This window comes from Rhipicephalus microplus, chromosome 1, assembly GCF_043290135.1.
Source record: "Rhipicephalus microplus isolate Deutch F79 chromosome 1, USDA_Rmic, whole genome shotgun sequence".
In the NCBI taxonomy this organism is placed as follows: Eukaryota; Metazoa; Arthropoda; class Arachnida; order Ixodida; family Ixodidae; genus Rhipicephalus; species Rhipicephalus microplus.
Genome location: NC_134700.1, coordinates 233,149,921 through 233,172,466, shown reverse-complemented (window position 1 = coordinate 233,172,466; position 22,546 = coordinate 233,149,921). Strand labels below are relative to the sequence as shown.

General features: G+C 44.2%; 4 protein-coding genes across 6 annotated transcripts in view; 3 read left to right on the top strand and 1 right to left on the bottom strand.

The window, feature by feature from the left end:
• Window positions 1-12,147, bottom strand: part of LOC119166429 (elongation factor-like GTPase 1) — a 409,196-nt gene extending 397,049 nt beyond the window's left edge. For both annotated transcript variants that reach the window (XM_075891604.1, XM_075891606.1), the window contains exons 1-10: window positions 11,860-12,147; window positions 11,610-11,677; window positions 10,922-11,006; window positions 8,811-8,938; window positions 7,414-7,551; window positions 4,180-4,275; window positions 3,353-3,468; window positions 2,438-2,561; window positions 1,830-1,909; window positions 1,180-1,316 (exon numbers count right to left, since the gene is read on the bottom strand). In XM_075891604.1, coding sequence (XP_075747719.1) covers window positions 1,180-1,316; window positions 1,830-1,909; window positions 2,438-2,561; window positions 3,353-3,468; window positions 4,180-4,275; window positions 7,414-7,551; window positions 8,811-8,938; window positions 10,922-11,006; window positions 11,610-11,677; window positions 11,860-11,950 — 1,063 coding nt within the window. In that variant the 5' untranslated portion in view covers window positions 11,951-12,147. The remainder of the gene's footprint in view (window positions 1-1,179; window positions 1,317-1,829; window positions 1,910-2,437; window positions 2,562-3,352; window positions 3,469-4,179; window positions 4,276-7,413; window positions 7,552-8,810; window positions 8,939-10,921; window positions 11,007-11,609; window positions 11,678-11,859) is intronic.
• LOC119160162 (uncharacterized) overlaps window positions 1-21,744 on the top strand; it is a gene marked incomplete in the record, with an annotated part of 240,686 nt that extends 218,942 nt beyond the window's left edge. Inside the window, 1 exon segment of the mRNA XM_075891610.1 lies at window positions 21,520-21,744.
• The window catches only part of LOC142761647 (myosin-IIIb-like), a 410,699-nt gene that overhangs the window by 152,104 nt on the left and 236,049 nt on the right, over window positions 1-22,546 (top strand). The window lies entirely within an intron of this gene.
• LOC119160161 (uncharacterized) lies at window positions 14,495-21,447 on the top strand. 2 transcript variants are annotated; one of them, XM_075891608.1, is made up of 5 exons: window positions 14,495-15,010; window positions 17,396-17,474; window positions 17,579-17,851; window positions 18,482-18,636; window positions 21,310-21,447. In XM_075891608.1, exons 1-3 carry the CDS (start codon window positions 14,522-14,524, stop codon window positions 17,812-17,814), a joined length of 804 nt encoding a protein of 267 aa, XP_075747723.1. In that variant the 5' UTR covers window positions 14,495-14,521; the 3' UTR covers window positions 17,815-17,851; window positions 18,482-18,636; window positions 21,310-21,447. The 2 variants fall into 2 exon arrangements, with proteins under 2 accessions (XP_075747723.1, XP_075747724.1); XM_075891609.1 differs by lacking the exon at window positions 14,495-15,010 and adding an exon at window positions 15,479-17,295.

Genomic DNA, 22,546 nt, shown 5'->3' with positions numbered 1-22,546 from the left:
CATTCCAAGATAGTTTGAAACAGCCAATGTTATGCACACGGTTGTTCCTTTTCTTACCGTATAGTTGAGGCATGCTCCAGTGTCACAGCGAGATTAGCAACTGAGAAGGCAATGTGGGGGGGCCCTGATTATGCTATCGCGTTTTACTCTTGAAGGCAAAGCTGACGTGTCTTTCCAATTTTTATTTTCGAATCTGGAACTTGTTTTCATTCGGACTCAACCAACGAATAACTTTTATGAAAAAGACAAAAAGAGAGGTCACACAATGTTTGAACTAGCATGGAAACTTCCACATACAGCACTAATGGCATAAAAAATGTGATGCAAGCTTCTATAGCACCAATAATTATGTGCCAGGTGAGTTCACTCGTCCTATTTGTGATGATAAAAAGTCATGCACCATTACTGTCCTTGCCTCTACAAGCAGTTCATCATCTTCCTATTTAGATCTTTAGCAAACCAATCGTATTTTATGTTAAAGATCATTTAACCCTTTCCTTTCTATGTTTTATGGCTGAAAACGATACAAAAATACAGCATTTTCTAAATTCTGAATTTCTCTTGAGAAAAATGAAAACAATATTCAAAGATGTTTTATTGAAAAGATCCATGCAAAATATATTTTCTAAAAATATGCAGAAGATTAGCTTCCCTGAACTGCACCCCAGATAGTGCCCTAACCTCTCCAGTCTTCGGTGCCGAAAATGTCTCCTTGTAATTTAAAAAAATAATGTACAGGCACAAGTGAGTCAATGAAAACAAACCTTGAATGTGCCAGTATGGGTTTACTTGCATCTAATGATGTGCACTGCCAATATGTAGAGACAAAGTCATTATCTGAATCCATTGATTTTAGAGAAATATGCAACTAGAGAAATATGCTGCTACGTAAAACCGCTGCCACACTTACAGGAGAACTGAAGTTTTTTTCTGTTTTACAACACTCTGGCAAACAGGTACATTTTTCTTCTTTTCTTCTGAACAGGACTGTTGCTGACACTCATCTGTCACTTCGATAGGGAAATGGTCAAAGAGTGCCTGAAACCTTAGTATGTTGTCTATCATGAAAACAATAATTATTATGTAACAGATAGCAGGCTCTGTAACAATTTCTATGTTTTAGTACTCACAATCGTGTTTACATAATGCTGCCGGCCTCAATACGTTGGCCACCATTACCTAAAAAGGCATCAGCTAGGGGTAGCCATTGTGAACATAAGGCTTGCAGTTGGACACGAGGATCGTTGTGACGAGCATCGCGTGCGGTCAACGTCACACCAAGCGACTTCACAATTTTCTCCATGGCCAGCTTGTCGCTGAAAGAGATAAAGACAAAACAAACATGCTGCTTTATAAGAAGTGAGAATATGAAGTCATGATCTTGTTACTAACATTTAATGAAAAAGATAGACAAAAGTAAAAATACAGCAAAAAGGTCATTTTTAAGTTTGAAATTGAGCAGCATGCATACGCCCAAACTTCTGATGTAATTGATGATAAATCACCAATAAATATAACAACGGCTTGTTGATTGTTGCAGCTGCGGAATGCATATGTTGAAACATTTCAGGAATGTTTATTTCAAGTCAATTATGAGACTAATATCGCACAGTAGCCACAAACTGTAAGCAAGGCCATATTGATAAGCTTCAAGCCTGAGGTACATTTGCATGTAACGATATATTCAAGTGCGAGGATGTTATAGTGTGCTATACTTAGTACTGTAACAAATGACTCAACTACTGTGAGTAGCGCCAGTTTCGCATCACTACGCAGATCAAGACTGAACACTGCAGTGCACTTATTTAAGTAGGATGCTGCATACATACCGTCTACAGCACACAGCATCATAAACCTCCCAAAGGTTTTCCAGAATCAGCTGGGCAAACAGAGGCTTCTTGCACTTGGCCTTAAAAGGACGCCAGAATGAAAATTTCAAACACCCGACTAAGATGTATATGTCTCGAGATGTCTAATTTTCATTGAAAACAATGCGTCGAGATTGGGGGTGAAAAGTAGTCGAAAGGTTTTTGTGAATGAGACACTTTTCAGGGTAGTCGACTCAAACTCCAGTGCATTTTACAAGCCATGCTGTCATCATATTTTCTTGGCATCAACACTGATCTTCACAAACAACTTTTAATCATACATTTTTTTCCCCAGAAATGCCAAGCATAGCACTGAAGAATAAGCCTTGGGTCAGCCAATGACATGCCTGAAACACTTGCCATGGAATGACCCCATGGCAAGTAATAATTTGCCGTCTTTGGAAAGTACAATCTATATGAGTCAACAGCATGTTACACCACTTGCTGTAAGAGAAGCCTTTCTTTTGTTTTCGCTTGTTATTTCTAAATACAATGAGCTTCTAATAAAAAGAATTCTGCAGGGCCAGGATTAGGAAATAATTTCAAGCTGGTCATAAACCGTAGCTTACCTGAGCCCCCTTGAGGATGCGCTTAGTCTTGGCGTTAAGATAGTAATCTCCCCAGAGCGTTTTCTCAAGAACTTGTTTCTTCATGCCCAGCTTCTCAGCATACAACTGAGCAAACTGGGATGTACTGAAGACGGCAGAATAAAGACACAAAAAATTATTGCAAATGGCTTTGTGACCCGCCGGTTAAAGGTCAGTTTATGGTCTATCACACATTTAATTGTGCTGATGTAGCTCTTAAGCGGAATGAACAAGCTATTTCATGAAAAAACAAAAATAATGTTGCCGTGGTAGAGCACACAAATCTCTTTTTAAAGCTGTAAATATTCGAAGCATTTCTAGCACATGTAACAGTCATATATAAAGTCATAAGACGAAGAATCGGTCTATGATCTGAATGAGCACTCTTGCCAAAAACTCTGCTCAATTAAAAAAAAAATTCCTGAATTGCACTTGCCAAATATTTCAGTGGAACATGCCCCCACAAAAGTTCCGTTGACAACAGTTGAGTGTCTTGTTAAGATCACAGAAGATATTTGAACTTATAAGGCCGTAACAGAAAGGTCTCCTTCACTTCTCTGCGATCACAAGTCGCATTTCTCTGCTAAAACTTGATGATCAGGGGCTTTATCTTATACTAATTAATAGTCACTTTTTATCACTGGCTAGGCTGCAGTGCAACCGAATGACAAGGCATTGATAAAAAAGGAAGCATTCTCATAGCTCAACTGTTCAAAAACACAGGCAGAAGGCACACTCAGCACACATGATATCTGGTTTTGCTGACTAAAAAACTGAGTGGGCTCTCTATTATTACTTCTATCAAAGGTAACAAAATGGGCTAAAATCTGTTAACATATTTAACAAGAATGCAAGTTGCAAGGCTCTCCAACAAGCCAACAAGACAATTAGCTATACCTGAATCCCCAGCCATCAACAGCACTGGCAAACACAACATTTCCCTGCTCTGGGGAAAAGTACAGTGTGGAGTCATCAGCGTCATCAAGACCACTTGTCCAGTCAAAAACCAGGGCCTTTAGAAAAAAAGACATTTAGGTACATATCAGGAAAAAAAGACATTTATGAACATATCAGAACACATCTGTGTAATTAGTATACTCAATGGTGCTCTAACCTCAGGCGAGCTTACTCAAGATGTTGCTCTATTACTGCAACAAGCACAAGTGCATAAAAACTGAATCATTCGGCCGAAAAAAATTCATGCGACTGATACATAATTAAGGAATTGGAGCATGTCACCTTTTGAATACCTGAATGAGAAATTCAAGCAGGCTTCAACTATACCTATCACTCTTGGTTTACATAATGCAACTACGGTTCATCATTTATCGTCCACCAGCTATCTTCAATTTTGAAGAAAATGTTCTGTAATCCTTCCCAAATTCTGCTAACTGCATGAAATAATGTAAATACTAGAACAACCATGATTGCAGTCGTTGCATGATGAATATGGCAGTGTTATATTGTTACAATGAAGATACAAGGATCGTCATAAAAGTATCCTGACAACAGCAATGACAAGAATGGTAAGCTCATACCGGTGGCGACGAGTGACCATGACAGTATGATGGCAAAACGATCTGTTGCTACAGTGAGATGTCACACAGTGCATAACCAATTAGCAATTCATGAACCATAGCTCAGCATTGCATGCTACTGTACAAATGACAGATATTCAACGCAGGATAACGTGCAACAAATTCCAAGCATACTCATCAACTCACATCATCAGAGTTCTCAGTAAAGTTGTCCGTAGATACTTCGTTGGACGTTTTTTCCATCACATCTGCAGCAAAAAGCTCGCCAACAACAGCATTCACCTGCATAGAAGCAACATACAAGAACGTTGCTTCATAGGTGTGTATATAGTGTAGCAAGCTATTTTACAGCAGAGCCGAAGCGAGGTTTTGTAACCCCATTTGAGCGACGTGCTTAGTATCAACCACCAACGCATCACTTCCAACCAGAGCAGGTCACTCGTATGACACAGAACCCGCTACGATAGTTGTTAGCAAGTGCTTCAAGTGCTGCATAGTTGCATGGTTACAAAAGGTGCTACCAAGGTTGCTATGCACTCTTCATTATACCAGAAGTATGTGAACAGATTCAACAAAAAAAAAAACAGGTGTTTGGTGATGAGTCATGCTGACATAGCATCATTCCCCTGTGTCATCCTTCTCTGTGCAGCTTTCAGCATATACTTGTCAAAACAAGAAAGAGAAATTAAGGCAGCTTGGCACTGGGAGTGCCAAAGCTGAAGGAAATGCTGAGCAGGGCAGCCTTCTTTGTTTCTCTTCGGTTTTCTCTCTTTCCTCCTTTTTCTTTTCCTCTTCTTCCCCTTTCATGTATTTCTTTCTCTCTATATATCTATTTATTTCTTCCTCTCTCTCTGTTTTTTTCTTATTTGTCCTTTCTGTTTCTCGTTTGCTTCCTCACTTTTTTTATTTTTATGCAGCAAAACCTTGGTCGTACGAGTCTTGTGGGGTAACGAAAACTATTCGTGTGATCCGAAACTCGTATCACCAGAAAGCATAGAAGATCAGCATGCGACAAATGAAAGCTGGCGTATAATTTCATTTATTGTTTCTTAATGATTTCCACCATATCAATTATAGTACTTGTCATAAATATAAGGCGGCCGCACGGAACCAGATAGGTTACGACCCTTGAACACTAGTAGCCCTTCTTACTCTTAGCACACTTTTTCACATGACACCAGGCTACTGTGGCAAAAGTGACCTCACGATGTCGTTGCCCAGAATGGATGAAGGCCTGAAAAATTTAGAACCACTGTCCTTTGTTGTTATTTTCTCATTGCAAGAGGTTTTCCCCCGGCATGCTTACTACCGAATTTCACTGCGTTTCTCCCATGCAAATAGTAGAGTTGGCCGATGCGCACTTCTCCATCAAATGTGCGTGTTTGCATTCGGAAGCCTACCGTAATTACTTGAATCTAACGCGCACCTTTTTTCCGGTTAAGAGAGTTCATAAATCGCATGCGCGTTAGAATCGAGTAAGAAAAAAAAATGAATATGGTCATTCTATTGCCATCGCCACTTACAAAATGGCCGCCCCCTACATGCGTCGGCATGACACGTCGGTCATTTCTGCCTATGTGTTTCCCATGTGTGGCACTTCATACGTGTGCTGAGGAGTTCATCATCTTGTAGTACATTAGCATCGACGGCATGGTAGGGCAGACTCCAAAAACTCGACGAGTGCACCAAAATGCTGCTTCTAAAAGAAAAGTCATCGCGTGTGCCGAAACGGACAGAAATCGGGCCGCATCACGGTCATTCGGAGTTCCCGAAACGTGCGTGCGGGACTGGCGGAAACAAAAGCAGAATATTGTCGACAGCAAAAATTCACGCAAAGGCTTCAGTGGACCACAGCAGGGTCGGTTTCCACAAATTGAAGAGCTGCTCGGCGAGTATGTGATTAAGCAGTGAGCGGCACAGCGGCCCGTGACGACAGAACTGCTCCAAGTGCAGGCTATGCAGTTAGCCTTAGAAAAAGGGCTAATGCAGAGCCAGTTTAAAGCAAGCAGGTGCTGGCTAACTAACTTTATGAAGAGGAAAGGCTTTTCCTTCCGAAGGCGAACGGGCATATGCCGGAAGTTGCCGGAGGAGTACGAAGAAAAGCTTCAGAGTCTTCAGAGGTTCCTCCTAAACTTGCGGCACAACAACGGCTACCTGCTTGGGCAAATCGGAAATGCCTATCAGACGCCTCTTTACTTCGACATGCCTGGCACCACAACCGTCGAGGAGAAGGGGGCGAAACAAGTTCGTGTACTGACATCGGGCCACGGTAAAACTAGAGTGACAGCAATGCTCCGTTGCACGTCAGATAGCCATAAGCTTCCCCCGTACTTCATATTTAAACGGAAGACGCTCTCAAAAAGAGTCGTTTTCCTGAGTAGTGTGATCAAGCGGCCAACGAGAAAAATGGGTGCGCGTTGCAATCGATGTCTTAGTTTCTTTTCTTTTTTTTTTTTTTTTTGTCATGGAAACCGGGCGCGCGTTACAATCGAGGGCGCGGTAGAATCGAGTAAATACGGTAATTCCTTGGCCAAGACATTCCTTTCTCGGTCCTTGTCTACCTTTCATAGGATGTCTGACTGTGGAGACATGGCTTGCCTTGACGTGGCAGACACGTATTAACACAGTACAATGTTGCCGCCTTGAGCACAGCAGCGCGTGTCAGGGTGTAATAAAAAAACGGCGATGCCAATGCCATTTTTAATGTAAACACGAAGGCACGCGTTAGCGCATATGGGCCTCAATGATTCGCATGCACATATTGCTGTAACTTCCCTAGCAGAGCTGGCAATATCTGTTCAAACCTATGCTGGCATATGTTTGTATCAAATGCTATGAGATGAAAAATGATTCGCAGCAACCATATTCCATCACACTACAGGCTAATGAGCCTTGGCCGGGACTACAAAAAGATTTCTATCATCCTGAAATTCACGCGAGCATTGATCCTAACAACAAGATTCCACTGTATGTTGTTTTGCGTGGATTACATTAACGCCCGAACCCCTGAAGTTCTCCGCACTTATTACCATCAAGACACTTGAAGACCATAGAAAGAAGATGTCTCTTAGGCGAGAGCGTGCACTGAGTATGCTACAGATGGCTATGCCATTTGTGGTTTTGCCTGTATTACGCAAAGCTACGACAGGATACGGTGATGACGGGATACAACCGCCTGGCCCCCTAAGGTGCGCGGCACTTTAAAGAAAGTGCTCAGATCCTTGCAACGGATCACTGTAACTCCGCTAACACTAGTAGATGAATTCTAAAAGCCTTTGCAACAAGCCATTCGTGAAGAAATAAACAGTGATAGGTCATTATAAAATCATTCAGAAAAGTATTTCAAGGCACCCTTTAAAACTACTGATGCAATGTGAAATCTACAAATAGAAAGTAATGGGGTAGATGTAAGCTTCTTGCCTGTTCAAGGATCTGCTGGAGGTGTATATAGGCATCCAGAGGTGTCATTTTTTTCTCAAGGATAAGGCGATCTATCTTGTTCAATACCAACATCGGCTTCAGGTTTTCGGACCAAGCAAGGTTCAGGGCCACCTTAGTCTGGGAAGAAAGGACACCATGTATAATTGTACATACATATATTATCACACCATCTATTATACGGAAAGTATAAAAATGCTGTTGCAGCTCTGTGAGTCCATCTCCAGTCCCAGACAATCACCCCATTAGGCAGGCATCAGAACCACCATAACCATCCAACTTTTATGCCTAAATCAGAATAAAATATATTTCCGACATTATCCAAGCAGTTGTACGCTTCTTCAGATGGCTCCCTCCTATTGTAATTTAAAGAGATGATAAACAAAAATTTCTTAAACCAAGATTGTCAGCCCACTGAAAGTTTGGGTGCTGAAATTGGTTGGCACAACTTCATTTTCAGGCGGAAACTAGTGAAAAATACTGAATTTAATGTCTTTTTCACAAACTGCGACATCTAGTCACCCCCCCCCCCCCCCTCCCGTAAACTAGAAGAGATGAAGTTTAACTGGCTAAAAAATGGCATGCCAACTGTGCTCCCTGCCCAACTGTTTACCCATCAACATTGCCAGTTTGCACTTTCATATCTCAACCTGCTTCTCTCCAACTACGCAAACCGATATAAGCCAATACAAATGAAAGCGGCAGCAAATGAAGCCATAGCCGCACCGTTACTTTCAGCCACATACTTGCTTTCACAAGAGGGGCTTGCGACATTGTTGCTGAAAGTGATCATCTCGAAATGCAACCCAATGGGTTAAAAATACAAGAAATGCAAACAAAGGAGTAAAGGAAAGAAGTGTAAATTAGGGCTCGTTATTCTTCATTAGACACAATATTACTCACAACTCTATGTTCTCATAAAACTAGATAGTAAACAAATAGTTGGGAAGCACTTCAGGTGAGGGAAGCAGTATGTGTGCGTATTATAATAAGGCTACAATGGTGAAGCATTCACTATGATAATTATATACATGACAATGTATATGGAACAATATGTTAGTGGCAGAAGAATGACACACTTCTGGTTTCATGTCACAAAGACCCTATTTTATCGATCTGATGATCCACACTGATGAAGGCAGCATTCATTTCAAACAGACAATGGTATATCGCATAACTCAAGTTTTTTGTTTGAAGGTTCAACTGTAATCAACATTGCTTCAAGTTATGAGGAAGTAAAAGCCTCAAGAGTGGCAGAAACGTCTGACTTTTCCTTGTGCAGGGGGTCACTAAGTAGTGATATATATGTTTCGCTTTAATTACAGTGCTGCCAATGCAGCAAGTTTACTGGTATTAAATTATTTTATAGTTACACTCACCTGAGCACAAACACCCTCCACAACATCAACAACAATGACAGCCCCATCGCAGAGTCGAACAGCTGCCATGACTTCACTGGTAAAATCAACATGGCCAGGCGAGTCTATCAAGTTGACTAGCAGGTCTCCTGAAAACGCAATCAATAAAGGCCGGATTTCAGGCACTAAAAGAGAGCATGTTTTAAGTGCTGGAAATGGGCTTGTAGAACCATGTTTTAGGCCTCTAACATCGTGAACATAGGCACAATAAGTTTAGAAATAGATGCAAATGATTTCAAATGATGTGCATGACCTCTAAAACATCATTTTTTACAATGGGGCAAAGGTTATAACAATTCATTATAACCGTGCAATTTCCTTTCGTGCCGAACAGTTCGCATAACACGGTCTCTCCGTTTAACCTACACCATGAATGGTCAAATGTCCACTGTCGAATCAACACTTCTGGAAGTCTTTTATTTCATCATCACTGAGAAGGGCAGAGCATGAGCAGATAGCAAGACTGCTAAAAGACTAGATGGGAGGGTTGCCTTCTATAGGCCAGGTCAAATTGCATAGAGCCAATTGCTTCTCTAGCAGTGAAGACTGTTAAAAGTAAATTACAAACAAAACAAAAGCAGCATGCACACCACATTTTATTGTGATAGCAATTATATGGACACGTTCCCCTGGATTTTGCTGCTGGCATTGGCGTCACTCACTATACATGTATACATATCTATATATATGAAAACGCAAGATAAAAAAAATTTCTGAAAAATACTCCAGCGCGCGTAATCGAACGTGGGATCTCTGAAACATGAATGCGAAGCGTTAACCACCGAGCCACCAAGGAGCTCGTCCTTCAACGCTCAAACGGCAGGCTATTTATATCTACCGCTTACCGCTGGTGATGGGAATCTCGGGGGGGAACTATAGTGTTTTCAGCATTATCAGCAAGATGGCGCAATGAGCGTGCGTCTTGGGGGGGGGGGGGGACTATTGCATTTTTAGCATTACCAGCAAGACGGCACAACGAGTACCCGGTGGCGTACGTTCTAATCTCCCACGCGTGCTTCGCCCCTTGGAGTGGAAAAGGTGAATGCTCGCTCACACGCCCTCATCTCAGGGTGGGGATGATTCTACGTCTTGGCTGGCGTTGGGCTTTCACCAGAACGTTTCTGTTGTAGCTACCGGGCACACAAAGGTCACTGCAATTGTTGCACAGTCTTCCTTTGCAAAAAGGGCACGCTTTTTAGACACTGATAAGCAACAACTGAGATGCTTATTCAGGTTCATCTGTACGTTTCGTAAGTTTTTGTGCGTGAGAAATGTGGGGCACGTCTCAATCTGCTTGCCGTTCGGCGCGTGACCTTCCAATTTGTTGCTATCGCATTCATTGCTTCGTTTTTGTGGCAAAGCTGTGACTTCTTTTTTCTTCTCTTCCCTTTTAGTCTCCTTTCCCCTGCCGGCTGTTCCAGGTTTCGCATTCACCGACTACTCATGTCACTTCAGCAATGCGTCATAAGCTGGCCAGCACGTCCCACCTCACTGCTGCAGGCGAACGTCTTGGCGCATTGTTTAAACTAGAGCACTAGGTTGAAACCCAAAGCCTTCTGAACAGCAGAAATTGCCCGGTAACATGAATAATGGTCTCGAAACACAATCAGGAGTGAAACGTGAGGCTAAAAAATGTTCATATAATCGCCGACCTTGAAAATAAGCATTTATAGGTATTTAGGCACAAGCTTCGAGAGGGGCATTTATTGGCACTACAAAAATATGCTCTTTTTAACCCCTGATCCCAGCTCAGAAGTTGGGCCGCAGTATTGCAAGGAACAAAATAGGCATTTGCCCAGCATCTACTCTTTGGAAATAAAACTGTGTTAAAATTAGCAGGACTGGTATGTGGTCCTAGTGATTGGCAGCTCGTGCAGATTCCAATGGTATTAAACAAAAGTGGAGCAAAATTTGCTTTTTTTTTTGAGATTTAATTACTAATCCATTAAAAGACTTAAACATTTATCAGCTCTAGCAAAAGACTACTTCCACGTGCAAAAAGGTAATTTGCAATAAGGTTATGTCATCACTGTAGTGCAACATGAATGTACGATAAAGGCATGCCAACATACCTTTTGGATAGTAAAGTGTGATAGCGCTGGACTTCATGGTAATTCCACGTTCTTGTTCATCTTTTCTGCTGTCCAGATAGCGTAACTGCAAGGCAGGGCGAACAAAACAACATGAATCCTTAGTGACATTATACACACACAGGAAGCACTATGCCAAGCAAACAAGACTGCTAGATAGTGAAGATATAAAAAATGCTCAACTGGACTTAAGTCCAATCAGTCCATAGTCCTTTTTTGAGTAGTGATCCCTGTACAACGAATTTAGGGCACTCTAACATGACGTGTTTTAGTTGAATTTAGTGGTTAGAGGTGATCAAGCAAGGAATGCTGCTCGAGCCAATGTGTCAACAAGGGGTATGGCACATATTTGTCAAAGCTGCTCTACTGTTTTTCATCGGGTCAGGCCTCCATATTTATTTGAACTTTTGTCTTATTTGGTTGTTTCATTTAGGAGTTTTAACATTACTACAGAACTATATCGAAATGTAAGTGTGTTAAAGGCATGCTACATGGTGTGGCAATCGGCGGCACGTAGTCGGTATCAAACAAGGCAATCAAGTTGAAACATGAAGCTCTCATCCCAGGCCAACATATCATCCTTAACCCACACATACAAGAAGCGCAAACATGTGTTAGTGTTCCGGGTATGGCATTTAAGCAAACATCAGTAACGCAAAGTATTACGAACCTTCCCGGCTAATTTTTGCGATATGATGCCATTACTAGCAACCAGCGAGTCTGCCAGCGTTGTTTTCCCTGAAAAAAGAAAAAGAAAAGGCACAGTATAGTCGGCGCAACGCTTGTCATATGGCTCGAATTCTCGATGCAGCACTCGTTTGACGTAGCGTTCAAGACACGTCCAAGACCACAAAATCCTCACTTGCACATGTTATACTCAATGAATGAACGACTAACAATTCGCAAAGAACGGTACTAACCATGATCCACATGGGCAAGTATGCATATGTTTCGTATGTTTTGAGTGCGCTGTTGCAGCTCCTGAATCCTCTCAATAGAGATTCGCTTCATGGTTCCAGTTTCAATCGCAACAAATATATGCGAAAATAAACTGGGCCAGTAGGGTTCACGGCAGTCTTAGTCGCACAGTTTCTGCACAAACACTACGTGTCAGTCGGGATTTCACTGCATTTTGAGCCGTAAGTTTGCAGCACATACTCGCACGCACATACACACGCACGCTTCCTAAAACACGCTTGCACTATGGCTTTGACTTGAACTCGTGGCTTTGACTTCGTACAAAAGTCGACTGTTGCGATGTTTACATCGCTTGTGCTTGTGCAATGTGCACCAGCACCGTATGAGCTCGAACTACGCTGCATTACTAATACAGTATTAGTCGCATTTGCTGCCTCGAGCGCAGTCACGGCAGCAAACACACGTGGTATTGAATTTCACACATTTAATGCATGTTTGCTGCGTTTTTCCCGTCCCAAAATCGTCATCTTTTCTTTCCTTTTTTTTTTCTTGCGAGGTAAATGTTGCATAGACCCGCTAGTTATCGCTGTTGTCTAAATAATATCGTGAATGAAGCGATATGTAGAACGAATAAATATCTACGCACGTATTTTGGCAGGCAGATGAGTTGAAGAGCCAGACGAGCAAGCTTTTTGTGCACCCGTCGTGTGAAGGCTCTTCCTTTGAAGGCTCTTCCACATTCCGCGTTTCGCAGTTCGAGCTCCCTGCTATTTCTTCATTTCTTTTGAAATTGTTCCCGATGTCTCGGGGACTTCGGTGGCTTGGTACTCAATGATAAATCAAATGTCATCAGGCGAGCGGTGCAATCGAAAGACAGCAATACGTCCAGTGGCGTAACTAGGGGGGGGCAAGGGGGTACAAGTGCCCCGGGCGCCACTAGGGAGGGGGCGCCAAGCCGAGTCCTCGGGTTGGCGCCCCCTGGAAAGGTTGTCAATGTTTTTTTCCGTAAAACCGCCTGGAAGGGGGGAGGGGCGAGGTTGTAATGTACGACTGGAAGTGGGGATGGTGGTGAAGGAAAGGGTTGCCGCAATGGCTTTTGCATCGGGAAAAGGATCCTCTATTTTCATTTTGCTGCGCTACCTCCGTGCCTTCCCATGACCCTCGGCTAAGCTTTGTTTTGTGCTCCGCAGCACTGGGTTAGATGAGTTTCAGCGAACCCCACCAGCCTCCCAAACCACTTACTGAAAGCTTCCCTGAAACCAACCACGTACGTAAACAAAATAAAATAAAAAAGTTCGAATGCACCTTTTTTGAGTAAGAACAGAAAACTCCAACGAAATAGCCGATCGTCCAACGACTAATCGTCCACGCAGCGGCGGAAGGAAGGGCGAATATAATCCGTGACCTCGGCACCAAAGGCTAAACAAAGGCGTTTATTCGCAGAGTTCTCTGGAGGAAAGACGGAGAAAGCGTGACACGACGGCGACGTTTGTTGATTCCCTGCATCGCGGGCGCCAGCAAAGCAATAGAAGGGCGGGGGTCAACGTTTCCCACATGCCATCCACCGCCATGGGCAGGTTCATCCTTTGGCCCAAAGAACACGCACCTGCGAAAAAAGCGCAGAGCGTAGTGTACCCGACAGCATGTGCCGACTGCCCCGCTTCGTACGTTGGAGAAACCAAGAACTTCCCTGAAAGAATGCGGCCGCACAAGGATGACCTCCATCAATGGAACAGCGAACGGAGCGAAACGGCAGAACACTCCGACCAGTTTAACCCCCATACCAGACCCGAGGGCGCGGTGTCTAGCTGGTTGCTTTGTTTTGTACTCACCCTGCATTCCTTGGGATGCACAAATAGCGCGAAAGCTTAGGTACGAGAAACTTGGGCCTGGGAAGCGCCCGTGCCGTCAAGATTTTTGCAGTGTGGACTGGAAGAGAACAATGACGGGTAAGGGACTTCCGGAAGTTTGAATAAAAAAAGAAAAATACTATACAAAAACGCGGGCGTAGCTCATCGAAATCAGAACTGGTGGCCCTTGGCCTCCGAAATGGCCCGCCGCGCGCCAGTAGGCAATCGCGGAAGCCTACATTAGCGCTAATAATAATAATAATATAATAATAATAATAATATTATTTAATATTATTATTATTATTATTATTAATATTATTAATATTATTATTATTATTATAATTAATATTATTATTATTATTATTATTATATAATAATAATAATAATAATAATAATAATAATAACAAACATTATCACGGGCATAATGAGGGGCGCGGAAATATATTTGCCCTGGGCGCCGTCCTATCTAGTTACGCCACTGAATACGTCTTGTGGCAATGTGCCAAATGTATCAGTTCGTAACATGAATGTTGTAAAACAGCTGGAGAGCCATCACTGGTTGAGGTAATGCTCCCCGGCACAGTGAAGCAGAGGCGAGGATCTCTCCGCTTCTCTCGCGGAGCATGTTATACTAAGGGCTAGTGATGCGCCGTCGCCGTCAGCAGCCTCCCCTCCTCCTCCGCCAGCCAGTTGTATGCTAACGCGCGCATGCGCAGGCCGGGGCCGGCGCTCGCTATAAATAACCGAGTGTCGAAACGCGCCGCCCTTCGTCGGTTGGTTTGTGCGGTTGTCCAGGTGCGACGCCGCTGTGAAAATGTATGCTAACGAATCCGCAAACACACTTACTGACGTCCCTTCCAATAGCGTCAGCCAGTGTGTTGGCGGAACCGCAAGCAATTCCGAAGACACTTCGCCCGTGGGCAAGGCCGCGCTGAGAAGAGCTCGCGATGCGGAACGAAAACGTCGGCGTCGAGCGGAAGACCCCCAGCTCCGAGAACGTGAAGCAGCTGCGAGACGTCAGCGTCGAGCGGAGGATCCCCAACGCGAAGCAGCTGCGATACGTCAACGTCGAGCGGTAGATTCCCAGCTTCGAGAACGCGAAGCTGCTGCGAGGCGTAAGCGTCGGCAAGAGAATCCGGGCGCTGAAGCCGCGTGCAAGCGTCGACGCCGCGAGGCCGATCTCGATGCCGCCCGCGAGCGCGAGCGCGCCGCGATGGCGGCGTGGCGAGCCAAGCAGTACGCCACACCCAACGCTCGCTTCAAACGAGACTTCCTCGACCGGAGCTTCGGCCACAGCAGCAAGGTGTGTGATCGACTTTGGTTCGACAACAACTTGACGCGGATCGGCAACATTCAGAATGAACTGCATCGTTCCAAAGCGTTGTCGGTTCTTTGCGATGCGCTTGGAAGCGACGCCGACGAATTTGCCGACTACGTCGCGTGTGCCACGCGCAAGCAGTCGTTAATTGCCGGTAGAATTCCATCGCTCAGCGTGAGTTACGGCTATATGCTCCGCATGCTAACCAGTGTTCCAACTCGGGAAACTGCGGTCATTTTTTTTTTTTTTTTCACGCTTCTCGCTTGCGCTTCACCATGGAGGCAGGAAAAAACTTCACTGGCGGGGAGCGCTTGAGAGAGAGAGAGAGAGAGTACACGTGGAGACACGGAGGAAGGAAAGGTTCCTCCGTGCGTGGAGAGATCTCTGGGCCGGCATGACATCGTGGGGTAGTACACTCTAGTGGGGGCATAGGTGTTCCCTGGTGGGGGGGGGGGGGTGTTCTCTGGTGACGTCGGCTTCGGGATCAGCCGGGCCGCCGGTGCCGTGCAGCCTGTTTACTTCGGAGTTGTGCCTTGTTCCTGCTGCGATCTGCTATCTAGCGAAGCATCAGTTCTGCCAGTTCGTAGGGATATCTTGCCGTTGCACCGTCTTCATCTGATTGGATATTTTTGCCATCCGACATTCACTTGTTGTGTCAGTGCGAGGTTGAAGTGGACATCGCAATGCCGAATTACTGCGCGGCACATGGGTGCCGCAGCACTTACGGTCGCGATGACGTCGCTTTTCACAAATTTCCTCGGGATAAGAAAATGGCTGCAAAATGGGTAGCTGCATTTAAAAGAAAAGGCTTCAAACCTACGAGAGCGAGCGTGCTGTGCTCCAAGCACTTCCGTGACAGCGATTACGTACGAAGCCCGGCTCTCATGCGGTCGCTGGGATTGATGACCTGATGTGCGCGACTGAACAGCGCCGCGGTCCCTTCTGTGTTTCCGCAGCTGAGGGGTCCCTCGCCGCCACCACGACTTGCCTTCGTGAAAAGACGAAAACTTGAGGTCAGGCTGTTAGACCATTTATGCGGCACAGCTGCGCGTAGTGAGCACGCACCTACCGCAGCGGCGCTGTGGTCCCTCCGTGCTAGGCTCACTGCGTTGCCTCGCTTCCGCGACGCTCCCTTGGAATCGTTACGAAACGCGCGGATCGCGAGCTGTCACGCAGATACTGTTCATGGTAGCTTTGCTCTATCTGGGACCTAGTAGGGCAAGGTTCTGTTTGGCGTTGCATAAGTTCAGTTCACACAAGTGAGCCGTATCTGAATAAAATGCAGATTTTGGAAAAAGCAGGGACACCATGTACCTGCTCAAGGACTGTTGGAAGCTTTTCACATAAAAGCACAAGGTTCATTATACGTTAGTGACACTACTTTGTTCCTTTTGCAGGCAGAGAACACGTTCTTGGATTGCAGGTTGTGATTGAGGTGTTATCCGATCGATGTAGGCCTTTCCTTTTACGCATGCCTATACCTATGTATTGAATTGCACTAAGCGTTACCTGTTTGATATGTGCCTTGCTTTCCGTGCATGCTTTTGCATATATGTTGCCCTGCTGTAATTTTGGAATAAATTGTGGAAAGCTTGCGTTCCCCTCGAACCCTTTCCTCGTTATTTCTTTGTGCGAAATAGTCACATTTGTGGCTTCTAATTGCCTATTTCTACTTCTGCCCCATACTGGGCATATACCCACACTACCGCAGGACCACCACACATTTGCGGGGCCTGTCGGCACTCGTCGTTTCAAGTGACTGCATGGAGCGTGCCTTCTCCTGAACCCACTAATATATTCTAGTACACTATAGCAATGCCAAACAGAACCTTGCTGCGATGATCCAAACAACAACATTTAATCCCTGCCATGACATTCGATCACTGTCGAATGCCACAAGATCAAAGTCCAGTAAGTCAGGGAAGAGCGCTGGATCTAAATAAAGGCTTTCTCGATTTCGATCATTGCCTGTGTGACAGGTTTGATGGTTAATAGTTCCAAATGTGTATATTGTAAGCTGGCGTACCACTGGCACCTAAAGTGTTCTTAGCCCTAGCTTTCTTGTTCAGAAGCTCGGCCTGTACTACTTATTGTTCTGCTGCTTACAATCTACTCTGTGCTGAATGGTCTCGTCATGGCAGTAGTGCGGAGATTGATTTATGCAGACGTGCTACATATCAGTATATCGAAATGAATGTGTTGGTATTTTTACCACACTGCTCAGAAAAAAAAGTGGGACTGCAAAATAATATCCCAACATGAATGTTCAGGTGTGTCTTGTTTTGTATGTATCCGCCCCTACTTGAAAGCCGTCTCACGTGTAGCATGAACGTACTGAGCTCCAAAATGAACATGTATGTGTTCTTACAGATGCTTGCAGAATTGCTAGGCAGTGGAAATGACAAAGTGGAAAGGCCAGGCCCCAGTTCAAGTGAGAACTCTTCACCAGGTAATCCAGCAGCAATGTACCAGTTAACAGTACTTGTACAAAATCCTATGAGCTTAACCATTTTGCATATTTATTTCAAGATACATTTTTTCTCACTGTTTTAGTGGCTGCAACACTTGATGATTTACCAGATGATTATCCCCAGGAGGTACAAGGAGTGAGCACTTCCAATCCACAAACTTGTGACCAGTGCGTGCAAACAGATGTGAAGCGAACACGCAACAAGAGCGTGCGCGCAGATGTGCCGCCGCCAACACGCTACAAGGGCGTGCAGGCAGGTTTTCAGCCAACAACATGCAACAAGGGCGTGCAGACAGATGTAAAGAAAAGCAGAGGTTAACACTTCACCCAAGCAAAGCCTCAAAGCATTCCAAGAGGTACGTTTTTGTGAATCGAATTTGCTGCACTTGTGATACTATGGACTTTGCACCTAAAGCTCACAGGTCAAGAATATTTTGATTTCCACTCATGATTGTAGTAGCTCTACACTTTGCTGACACGCTTCATCGCCAACATATTGTGTTGGTTACAGTGGTGCATCAGCTGGGCTGCATATTCTGTTCTCAGGTATACAGGTTGGTGGAACAGTCATGACTCATGCAAGCGCACAGGTCAATGTGAGCATGCAGGGAAAGGAGTGTCAGGACATAATTCCTGATGTCCTCTCCTGTAACGACGAATATCATGATCCCAATCACAGCTCTTTAGATGGGCTTGATGAACTGTATGCCCTGCAGTGCTATTGTTGCAAAAGTGATGCGTTCATTTACAATGAGCAGTAAGCATTAAAGAAATGAAATAGAAAGGACGGTTGGAAGCCACTGATCAGCGATCCCTTGCGCCAGTTCTTCCTTATTTTTTCGCGTGCTTTTACTGCCGCATTACACTGTGCTGCTTATAGTTTTGTATACTAGAATTACATAAAGAAGGATGCATGGCTTTGCCATGAAAAATGCGGCTGTACATAAAAAGGAATCAGAATGTGCTGAATTTTTTTTCTCTTTCAGACAAGAACTGCCTGAAACACAGACATTAGGCCAAGAAAGCAGAATTTTCTTCGTTCAAGAAAAGTGCCAACATGACCTCCTGATTGTGTGCAGCGTCTGCCTCGCTCCATGTGTGGTGACATTCACATGTGGGGGAACATTGATGGAGGCTAATGGTCAGTACCAATCAGGCCATGCATTCTGCTGGCGCAACCAAGATGTGGAAAAATGGCAACCAGTTCTGAACTTGAAACTTTGTGTAGCAGTGCTGTTTCCGGGCTACAACCTGACAGTTCACCTCAGAATGCTTTCAGTGAGGGAGGTACAAGTTGACAGTGAGCAGACGTTTTCTCACACTCAGCGCATACACCTGTGGCCTGCCATTGGCAAAGTAACTCAAGTTTTTCAGGTCTATCAAGGTGACCAAAAGCTTCTACTTCTAGGTGCCCAGAAGCGAAAGGTGAAGCTTGCTGGGGATGGGGCAAGCAGACTCACCTGGTTGTAGCGCCAAGTACGGTGCATATTCCTTGCTGGATGTGGAGAGGAACGAGATATTGCACTTTGAGGTCACGCAGGTGTGTTATGACTATACTATGACATATTAACAAGTTTGTGTTCTTCTAAAATGTTTATCACAAACGTGCGTATTAAATTTGCAGTCCTATTAGGTTGGCGGTAGCTGTCACATGGAGCTTGATGGGCTACAGCGTGACCTTGATTTCTTGGACAACAATGATGTCGAAGTGTCTCTTCTCATCACGGACCGACATTCTTAGTGAAGTGTTTCATGCAAAAACCCAAGGCAGAAACCGAACACAAGTACGATGTGTGGCATATAGTGAAAGGTACCATAATGAATTTTTTAAACGATAAACAGAGGCTTACTTGGGTTGGCTTTACAAAAAAAATCGGTGGTCACATTATCTGTTTTAAATGTGCATTTCAAGGGTCAGCAGGAAGCTGCGGACTGCAGCAAAATGAAGTGACTGCTAGGAGCTCTTGCCATAGATAAAATCTATTACTAACCATGCATATTGAGCGGTAGGTTCTAGTGACGGAAACTAGGAACTTATTGTTTAAAGTGGAAGTCGTTTCTGAACCTGGTTTAAGGCATTCATGAGCTGAGGATGAGTTGTTTCCCTCATGTTAAAATGGTGACATTAAGCCTAGACAATGGTTAAAAAAAGGTGAGCAGTTATAAAAAAGCAATGGTTGGGCCTTATACATTTCAATTCGAGAGTATTTTTGTTATACAGCAACACTACTCATATATCATTCATAAAGTGGTCCTAAATTAGTATACTGACACAACATTGAAGATTGTAAAGTATTGATAACTTTTCCATAAAATAGCTGCTAAAAGATGCTCTGAAGTCGAGGACCATTGTAAAATTCGCATTGGAATGCCAGTAGACTGATATTCAATGCGTCCAACTAAAAAGACGATATGCTTTTTTACACTGCACCATAATAACATGTAATTATGGGAATGACAGTGAACAAATGCAAAATAGAATATTAGAGCATTGCAAAAAAAATGTTGTGAAGTCTCCATTGATGCTCATGGCAATAAATAGCTGTTCTGTTGAGGCAAGCAGAGCTTTAAATGGGCAGTAAACAACCCCGAGGTCCAAAAATTTTATGCAAGAGAAATATGCTCATTTTTGCTATGTGAACATGCTGCCGCAGGAACTTTGCAAATATATTCTATAATGAGAAAGTTACAGGTGTTAGAACAACCCGTTACAGCTCGTTTCAAATGTTCATGCAGCCGCTCCCCACCTTTCTTCGCAAAAAGTCATTGCTCCGTCCACTTTGCCACTGTCACACCATGTTCGTAATACTTCATCGGCATGCAACTAACGACCGAGCGGGTTTTTTCTCACATGAGCACATGTCATATCGGCACAGGCAGGAAATGCTGAGCGGGGAGGACTTCTCCCTGCATGGTAAAGTAGCGAGATCTCTTTTTATCTCGGAGGCTTTTATTCTGATGATACCGCTTCTCCTGAAGTATTGGGCTCTACAAAACGGCAGAGGGCAGCCCAGAAAAAAGAAAAAACAGACTGTGTAGATGGAACTGCAAGACCGCAGAGCCAAGCCGCCGTTCTGTAGGGCCAAGAATCAATCAACAAGCTCAGGGGTGCGCAACGTTGCCCGGCAAGCTTTTGTCAGACTGCGCATATGAGCGGGAAACAAGCGCGGGATCGTTTTTCGAAATGGAGGGTCTGCGTGGTGCACAGCGCTGTAATATTTGGCACATGTGATTGCCGCGGTCTACTGTACGGATTGGCGAGCTTGTTTGGGGGGGGTGTGAAAAGATTGTCTGATCCTGTTAGCTGTCCTATTAAGTGTAAGGCGATGCTGAAGGTCAAAGCGTTGCAAAATAACATGGTCGCATGGTGTAATGTTCAACAGTCAGTCCTAGCCAATATTGATTAGGTTTTTGGTGTGTTCGTGCTTTCTAAAAAATACTAGACGTGTGGACTTGAGGCGTTTCACAGCCTGCTACTTCATTTTGCACCCAAGTTATACCACTACCCTTATGCTAGTATGAAAACGATATTCCTCCAGCAGAGCAGTTCCCGATTTATTTGTTGCTTTTCTGACACTCATCTTGTGCTGGGAAGAGTCCAGCTGCTTCAAACAATTCTTGTGATTTGTTTTGGTACAAGAATATGAATAGCCATTGCAAATGTACATAATTTAATGTTACATTTATATTAACTATGCCAACTTTGATTCACTGCATATTGTGCCGGGCCGAGGTATCAGTATTTTTAAAACTGCAGAAATCAGATGCTGCTATTCTTTGTGTGTTCACTCAAGCAAGTGCAACTTTCTCTCAGGACACAACTTGCTGTACTTCACTGCAATGAGAACAGTCAGCGTGACCAAGCCTGTACAAAGAATGGCACTTCTCGATGGCATGTGAGGTACCCCCAAAACTACTGGGGGTGAGCTTGTGGCCTGTCCCATAACAGAGCCAGCCAAACATAGTAAGTTTCTATTCTTTAATTTATTTCGCAGAAATGAAGGTGCATGAATAATTATTGCAGGCTACATCAAAAAAGCTCTTGGATGCAGTAGTCACAGCAGCTGTCTGTGCACCTCCTGGCAAGAAAGGAAAGGCCACTTCTGAGACACGATCACGGCTTAGCAGCTTATTTTGTTATGTGGTTAATGATGTAGAGGTAACTAAGCGAGTGAGTAGGTACCAACATCACCATAGTGAGTGAGTGCGGAATAAGCCAGTTATTTCAATAAACAATTGTATTGGGCCAGTTGGTATGAATCCATCTTGGTAGGAAGTGCAGCCACTATTACACAGAACACACAAGCGCTTATGTTGCGTGTGCTGTGTAATAGTGGCTGCACTTCGTACCATGACAGTTATCCCACTTTTGCTGCAATTAGCTATTTGCACGATGCATCACGTGCTGCAGCAAGGCTTGATCGACTGATGTTCAAAACTTGTGATTAGTGTAGATTACGGACGTTATTTTCGGGGCTAGAAAAATGCTTGCAGCTTCTGTTATGTGTGTTTCATTGCTTCACATATTTGCTTTTTCTGTTCTTTGCGTATAAATGAATCTGCTGTTGGAAGGAGGCCCAACACCGGGGAAAAAGAAAGCAGTAGCTCTACCGGATCCATCACTACGTGATCTCTTGCTAATACCTGTCCCAACTTAGTGCACCTTAATGCTGCAATAAGTTGTGGTTGTTATTACATGCAAATACCACAAAACACTAGTTCAATTTATGAAGAACAGCACAGAAGCTTGAGTCCAAACGAGCACTCACATATGCGCACGCATTGCTTATATAGAGCATCTGCTTGAAATGCAGGCGCCAGTTCATCCAGAAGCGTGCACAACATAAAAAAAGGGCACCAAAAGACGCCGCATGCACACCTTCTATACACCTCGAAACGGCCGCCTCAATGCCGACACTATCCCGGCTGCGGCGGCTGCATTTCCGATGGAGGCGGAAATGTTGTAGGCCCGTGTGCTCAGATTTGGGTGCACGTTAAAGAACCCCAGGTGGTCGAAATTTTCGGAGTCCTCCACTACGGCGTCTTGCATA

Coding starts and splice junctions, on each gene's coding strand:
- LOC119160161 (XM_075891608.1), top strand. CDS start 14,522: ATGTATGCTAACGAATCCGCAAACACACTTACTGACGTCCCTTCCAAT. Junction 15,011..17,395: donor GCTTCGGCCACAGCAGCAAG/GTGTGTGATCGA, acceptor GTGTTCTTACAG/ATGCTTGCAGAATTGCTAGG. Junction 17,475..17,578: donor AAGTGAGAACTCTTCACCAG/GTAATCCAGCAG, acceptor TCACTGTTTTAG/TGGCTGCAACACTTGATGAT.